The sequence below is a fragment of the Vicia villosa genome, unplaced genomic scaffold, assembly GCF_029867415.1.
Source record: "Vicia villosa cultivar HV-30 ecotype Madison, WI unplaced genomic scaffold, Vvil1.0 ctg.000063F_1_1_1, whole genome shotgun sequence".
NCBI lineage: Eukaryota > Viridiplantae > Streptophyta > Magnoliopsida > Fabales > Fabaceae > Vicia > Vicia villosa.
In genome coordinates, this window is record NW_026704991.1 from 581,747 (window position 1) to 589,815 (window position 8,069).

Below are 8,069 nucleotides of genomic sequence, written 5' to 3' on the forward strand. Positions count from 1 at the left end.
TTGTGTCGAAAAAAATGGAGTGAAAGAGGGATATTGCAACTCTAATGTCAAAGAATTACAAAAATTATTGTTAATATCTTCGTCAACAAAAACTCAAAACTCAAAAAATGAAATAAAACGGATATATTTAAGAATTCAGACCTAAAATTTCAATTCGTCCCGTAAAAAAGTAGGTATGTATTTCAATTCGTCCTGTAAAAAAGTAGGTATGTCCGACAGACAAGGACTATCTTTCCACAATACTGATGAGAAAACTCATTAAATAGAATTCCTTCAATCTCCCTTGCATTATTTATCTTGGAACCTTTATCAAAGCACCTCGGATTCTTAGCATACAAGTTTTTTTACTACATTATAGACTCCATATTTTCTCCAAGTGAAGCTATTTGCAATCCATAGATGCCTTTACATCCCTAAGTACTTGGACTTTAACTTTACCACACATACTCATCTCTCATCTCATGCATCAACCTCATCGAGCCACCAAGAAACAAATATCACAAATGCATTGCTTAAATTCAAGACAGTTAAGAATGTGCTACTAAAGAACGTTCATTTCAGAATCACACACTCCATCCACTAAAGAAACCAAAGAAAACCTTATTTTATGAAGAAATCTGAAGTTACTTTTAACCAGTCCATAATATTGAAAAAGAAAACCAGTCCATAATATTGAAATATTTAAAAGAAAACTTCCATAAAAATAAAAATATAATTGAAAAAATTACCATCTTGAAAAAATATTATAAGCAGTAAAATCTAGTTCATAATATAATATTTTCCTATTTTGATCTGAATAATTTAACATCAGTTTCAGACGAGCACTAGTCATGCATGTTGTAATAGAAATTGCCCAGACTTGATTCCCAGAGCCTAAAAGCTCAGTAACTGATCAAACATATCCAGGTACTCTCAATATTAAGCTGACACAGTAAGTTAAAGAATTCCATTGCATAATATGATGAAAAGTATGCAAGATTCATAAACAAATTATCATTTCTTTTGAACATAGATGACCCACAATTACTCTAGAAATTTATCCTTTAATTATATTCTGAACCGTGCACATACATAAACAAATCAGAAAAACCCTCATCATCACTTGTAAAATTCAAAGTCAGTGTCGGGTTTCTTCACGTTGGTCCTATAACCTTTCTCGAAGTCCTTTGGCAGTATGACATATCTATTCTTACGAACAGCGTGCATTCCCGCTTCTTGACAAATAGCAGATATCTGCAGCACCAACAATCAACAAATAATTAAAGCAGACATCTTTCTAAAAGTTGTTATTGACTTTTTTCTCGAAACTAAATTTTAAGTGATAGAATTGCAACTTAACTTTGCACGCATAAAATTACACATCTAAGCAATCTAATGTTTCCTTATTTTATAGCACAAACAATATTTTCATTCACTGTGTAACATTTTAAGCTTAGAAAAACAAGTTCTCCACAGCATAATCCTTCTCACAGTTACAACAAATCATCTGAAAATTGTGACGACAGATTCTAAAACATTTTAAGCTTGGATTGTAGATGATGTGATGGTTAGGCAAATCATCCACAATCCTAAAACTAATAAAAAGTATGGTTTACATAAAATAATAAATCTGGAACATTATAAGATATGAACAAACCTCAGCAGCACTAATTTTGTCAGGACGGGAAACATAATCCTCCAAGTCTACCTCGTCACTTAAATTCATTTTGGCCGTGCATACCTGTTATAAGTTACATGTGAACCATCAAAATATAGGCTAGAAAAGCAACTGAAAATAACCTATTAGTTCAAAATAAAGGAGGTGGAATTTATAAAAACTGACTGAAATCACTCACTCATGAAACATTAAATGACCTATTCTTGACTATAATCATGGACAAAAAACATAATATAAAGAATTATAACACATATAGAAATGTAAAAGACATGCCTGAAATACAAGCCTCTTTTGGCGTCTGTCAGGCAATGGGAACTCAATTTTGCGATCAAGTCTTCCAGGACGCAAGAGGGCGGGATCCAAAGTGTCTGCCCGATTGGTTGCCATTATGACTTTAACATTCACTGTCTGGTCAAAACCGTCCATCTGTTGAAAAATCCAAGAGGTAAAAAACCGGAGCATTAGAGAATATTTAAAACAAATGATGAAGTGAAGCCAAATCAAAGAGTTGGAGGTTAAGAGGTGAGAGAATTAAAATTAATGTTGATCACCAGAACCCACTACAAGTAATGCACTACACATTCAAAGAGAGAATCTTAGAAATATATTTCATAGAGATACCTGATTCAAAAGTTCCATCAGGATACGTTGTACTTCTCTATCAGCTCCAGTTTGGGCATCAAACCTAGCGGTAGCTATCGCATCAACCTCATCAATAAATATAATGGCAGGGGCATTCTCTTTTGCAAGACGAAATACATCACGAACCATCCTTGGGCCCTGAAACAGAAGATTAGAAGATGCAGTAAATTCTTGCTGCAAAATTAAATTCTACTTCTATGAAAATAATATGAATCTTGAAACTCTCAGGAAGCTTCAGGAAGGGTAGTTGTAATCATGGACAGTAAACAACAACATACTAATGAAATCCTGTTGAAAAATCCAAATAAGTTTTCAAATTCAAAGTCCTGGATAATAGGGTACTAGATAAAATATATGTAGATAATCGAAAATAGTGATTCGGTAAGTGTACTTTCCCTTTTTAGGGATGTAGATAATCAGAAAACTGCTTCTAATTATCATAATATGGCATTGGGGCAGAAACTCAAAGGAAATGATATAATAGAACATCACGACTTGGCTAACTAACCGTCTAACAGCTGAGACTGAGAGTAGCTGTAACTCATGAACCGCAACCGCAAGAGAAAGATGCACACTCGTTTTTGAGACACCAATGACACTCCTAACAAAGGCTAACACTATATCTTAGATAGCATAGAGATTCTCTAAAACTGATTTATGTTTTGAATATTCTATAGGAGAGGACTACCTAACCTAATTTCTTGTATCAACTTAAATACAAATTACCTTTCAAGTTGGTATTATTAGTAGTTTTGCACCAAAACTATAGTTATGCATGTTGATGCTAGTTCTGGACTCTCTACTCCAGAGATCAACACTAGATAAGCCCTTCCACATCACAAACAAGATAACTACCCCAAGAACTAAAACTGATTGAGAGTCAGTTAAGATCACTTGAATAGGATGGATTCTTTTTTGGTGGTCTTGATCTATATTTATGTGCATCTAGTGTAGAAGAAAGATGGATTATCTGACAGGTGACAAATGAATCTGATATAGACCAATGGTATGTAGTGTGGGATGCACAAAAGCCCCTGACCTGATAATGACATGGCTAGTGAACCCGATGGATGGGGACATTGGCTCTAAATATACGTGCAATGATACAGTTAAGAATTTTGGGATAATGTCCTATTTGGCATCTAGTAGCCCTAGCGGTAATCTGGCCAAAATATATAGCAATCTTAGTACTTCCCCTCTATTTTAGAAACTACATGGATCATTGATTTAGTTCAGGTGCTTTTAACCATGTGGATGCTCTTTCATATCCGTTCATATGTTATTCTACATGTTCTTGTAACAAGAAAATTATAATTGTAGATGGAAGATTTTTGTCTATTGCGGTGAAAAGTTTTAACAGACTACAATCTTCTTAAATTAAAGTTAAGTGAACAAGTACTGAACTCGACATGGCTCATGTAAGATATATTTTTAAACTCTGTTTATGATAGTAACATTCCTATAGGTATTAAGAAAGGAAGTAGGGCATGTGCTCTGCACTCATTTCAAAACACATGTTCTACATAAGTCTGTCAAGTGTCAAGTAACCATAAAGCTTTTACCTCTTCAATTTCTACAGTTTGTTCCAAGAAATATAACAAAATAGTTGACTTTCCATGACATAAGAAGACAGCAGGTAGCTAAAGGGCTGATTCCTATCAAATGCAAAGCTAATGGTAAGTGTAAAAAGATGCAAAGTGTGGCAGGTTGGGAATCTTTCTTGAGAAAGAGAGCAATTCTAACAAGTTGGAACGGGAACAGAGAGAGAAAATGAGCTTTCTGCTATTTACACTCGAAAAACAATAGGAATGAACAAAGGATGCCCCAAAGGAGCATTCTCCTTTCACACAAGATAATTCTCAAGTAAAAACAATGAATTTTTCCTCCTCCTGTTTATATTAGAATCTTGCTATTTATTGGCTACTATCTAACTAACTAATAATATAAAACTATCCCTTGCAGTATCCCTTTTTTCTTTTATAATAGACCCTCAAAAAGCCATCCCCCTCTTATGATTTCCCCTGCCTCTTTGTTTAGTCAAATGGATCTACACAAAACCTTTGGAATTCAAAAGATATTTGTGACTGGGTCTCTATACATTAACTAGGTATGAAGAATGCATTTCTGAATGAAGAATTGAATGATGTGTTTATGAGCCTCAACTTGGGTTTGAAAATAAATTAGATGAAGACAAAGTCTGCAATTTTAGGAATTTTATGTGGATAAAAACATTCTCCCAGAGCATGGTAAGAAAGGTTTTGGGCACTGGCGAAGAGTCAAACTCAATACATCCAAAGCAAGGCTACTCACACTAATTCTATTAACACTAAGCCAATGATGACAATGCAGCACTAATTGTCTGTGCATAACAATAAATTGACAAACAATGATGACGCTAAACCCACAAGCTTGAAGGAGAAGCTAGAAGGTGTATTGAAAATAGAGATTTGGGTCACCTTAAACATTCTCGAATAGAATATGCCAGATCTAAAAGGGATGTTGACAAACTAGAGCAGGAATGAAATAAACTTCCTAAACTGGGCTGTTCAAGTGTGAAGCAGCAGAACCTCCCGCTGAGCCTAATACAAAGATGCAACCAGCAAAGACTGAGGAAGTGATAGAAACAGAAAGATATTTTTTCATTGTATTTTTTGCAATAAGCTTGATAAATCAATTTATGCATTCAACACTTTATGAATATCCAAAAGAGTATCGGGAAGACAATCCCTATCCCAGTATAATAACTCGGGACATTTAAAAAATAAGCCTCAAAGATGCAGATTGGGCTCGCATTACCATTGAGAGGATGTGGACTTCAGGTCATTGCTCATTCATGGTCCATGGAATAGGGGAAATTATGTGATTGTTGATTGATTGAAAAGCTACTAAAAGAATTATGGGCTGGCAACTCTATACCTATGAAAGAAAGCTGCAACAAGACAGCAATCTCCATTGCATTGCTAGCAAGCCTATTCTTAAAAACTACACAAATTGTGTAAATTCATTGAAGAGAATAGAAAACAAACAGATCTGCACATTCTAGGTTTTTCGCAACAGAGCAGGTTGGAAATTTCAAATACACAGCTATAGACAATAGGGTTTGGATAACATAAATGTTGGCAATAGAAAAAAGTAACAAGTATATTTTCCTATTTTCCAGAAATGTAGATAAAGAAATAACTATTTTTAAATTATTTTTTATGTCTTCTATAAAAGAGGATTTCTTATGCTAACTTTCTTTGCTATAGAAAACTATTTTCAAATTATTTCTTATGTCTTCTATAAGAGAGGATTTCTTATGCTAAATTTCTTTAATAGATTATAATGCAAAATTTCTTTCAAGTAAACCTCCTAATAATATATGAGAAACCATTTTGGAACAGAATAAAAATTCAAAAAAGTATTGAAAATTAAGAATCTGAATCCCATGATCTTCAAAAGCAAACAAATAGAGCTGAGTAAGTTACAACATTGTTAACATTATTTCAAATGCAAATGACACAAATTCATACCTCACCAAGATACTTCTGCACAAACTCAGAACCCACAACCCTGATGAAAGCAGCAGTGGTACTATTAGCAACAGCTTTGGCAAGCATTGTTTTACCGGTTCCAGGGGGTCCATATAGTAAGACACCTCGGGGAGGATCAATACCAATTTGTTTGTATAGATCATGATGTGTGAGAGGTAACTCTACAGCCTCGCGAATTTCCTGCTTCTGGATATCACATCCTCCAATATCCTAAATAAGATCAAAACCATATCAAGGGAGAATGGTCAGGCCACATTAAAATATAGTTTAAGAGGACAACAGTTCATATTAAACATAAATCGGACTGCCAGATAATAACTTCATTGTAAACTCTAGTCTTTCTCATTTAACACCGTCTCATTCTTCAGAAGATTTAAGTTCTCTCCCATACATGATGACATATACTTTCGGTTTAATGTAACTGCCCTATCCCTTAGAATCAATAATCTAGCATGCATTTTAAACTATATTTGTTACATCAGGCATCAGAATCCAGGATTACAAAGCTAAATAGACACTCAAACTTTCCCAAATAAACTCAAACACTTTTCAATGTCATGCACGCTGTTAAGGGTATCTGTCTGGGACATTTCTGTCATAAAATATATACATATTCAAATTTTTTGTCCAATCTTTCTTAAAAAAGAAACATAGACACTTCAGTGAATGTAATGATGGTTTAATTTTCAGAGTAAGCCCAAACATTTGGAAATTAAATTTCATGGCAACTAAACCTAATAACCAAATCTCAATTGAAACTTAAAATATATATATATATATATATATATATATATATATATATATATATATATATATATATATATATATATATATATATATATATATATATATATATATATATATATATATATATATATATATATATATATATATATATATATATACAAAAACCCTAGATTATGTAATTTATCAAAAAATAACCTAAATCCGAAACCAATTGAGAAATTGTAAACGAACTAACATTGTAAGAGACATCAGGCTTCTCAGACTGGCTAAGAAGTGAGATACTGGAATCAGCCTCCGGCGGAAGAACATCAACAAGAGCATTAGAATGTCGGTGAAGCGCAACGGAAGCAGAAGGCTTAAGAAGCTCACGGTTGATAGTACTGAGAATCCTCACATAATAGTTAGATCCAGTAGTTGATCCAACGATACCGTTGTTCTGATCAACCATCTCCATAAATTGACCGATAACGAGTGGAACCGATTGGATCCTCTTAACCTCTTCTTGCGCACGGAGAAGCTCTCGTTTCAGATTCTTCTGTTCGTCTTTAACGTACTCCTCTTGGATGTCGATGAACTCGAGTTGTCGTTGTAGGGATTTGAGGCGGCTGTAGAGGTCATCTTCGTCGGAGGCTGAGTCTCCGCCGTAAAGGTAGTCGGATTTTGATGATTGAAGGGATGGTGGCGGTTCTGAGATGGGTTTGGGGTCTAGAACCATGGCGGAGGATCCCATTGTTGTGGATGGAGTGGAAAGAAAGGTAGAGAATTTGGGGAATAGGGTTTGGGTGTTGGAGTGGAATTGGGATTGCTTTTAGCTGAAGTATATGAAATGAGGTGAGGTGGCTTTTTTTTTTTTACGAAGAGATTAAACATATGGAACTTTGTTTTTTAGTCATAAACACATCGTTGTTGAAGATATACCTCCAATATTTTAAAAATTAAATCGGTCATTAAATTAGTGAGACCGTGAGAGTATTGAATTTTTAGTTTATTGGACAAATTAATGTATCATTGGTCGAATTATATAACTAAATTAGATTAAATATCATTTAGTTGCATAAATCGGTCTTTATAATAAAATTATATATATGGATGTCGGAAGATATACCACTAATATTTTAAAAATTGAATCGGTGAGGGTATTGAATCACTCATATAATGGTTGAACTACTGGATCATTGGTTTATTGGTCAAACTATTGGATCATTGGTCGAACTGCATAGCTAAATTAGATTAAATCGAATCATTCGGTTGCATAAACCGGTCTCTTTAACAAAGCTATATTTTTATTAAATCGGTTGAATTGGATAATTGAGTGTCTAAAAAATATTACGACACATACGCAATTTCAAAATATCATAATTTCACATGTTCATTCTTTAAATTCAAATTCTAAATATAATTATCCTTCACAACAAAATAATATAAAATACAAATTTAAATAAATTTTGAATTAGATTTAATTACAAATAAAAATTATTCTAAATAAGTTT

The 8,069-nt window shown here is 33.6% G+C and overlaps 1 protein-coding gene across 1 annotated transcript; it reads right to left on the reverse strand.

The window, feature by feature from the left end:
• Positions 1-936: 936 nt before the first annotated feature.
• LOC131623413 (26S proteasome regulatory subunit 6B homolog) lies at positions 937-7,426 on the reverse strand. The gene is made up of 6 exons (XM_058894425.1): positions 6,815-7,426; positions 5,812-6,042; positions 2,279-2,437; positions 1,931-2,083; positions 1,637-1,720; positions 937-1,233 (listed from the first exon to the last, which is right to left on the reverse strand). Exons 1-6 carry the CDS (start codon positions 7,307-7,309, stop codon positions 1,099-1,101), a joined length of 1,257 nt encoding a protein of 418 aa, XP_058750408.1. The 5' UTR covers positions 7,310-7,426; the 3' UTR covers positions 937-1,098.
• Between the last annotated feature and the right edge of the window lie 643 nt (positions 7,427-8,069).

Coding starts and splice junctions, on each gene's coding strand:
- LOC131623413 (XM_058894425.1), bottom strand. CDS start 7,309: ATGGGATCCTCCGCCATGGTTCTAGACCCCAAACCCATCTCAGAACCG. Junction 2,438..5,811: donor TGCAGAAGTATCTTGGTGAG/GTATGAATTTGT, acceptor CTTCTGTTTCAG/GGCCCAAGGATGGTTCGTGA. Junction 1,234..1,636: donor ACAAAATTAGTGCTGCTGAG/GTTTGTTCATAT, acceptor TTGGTGCTGCAG/ATATCTGCTATTTGTCAAGA.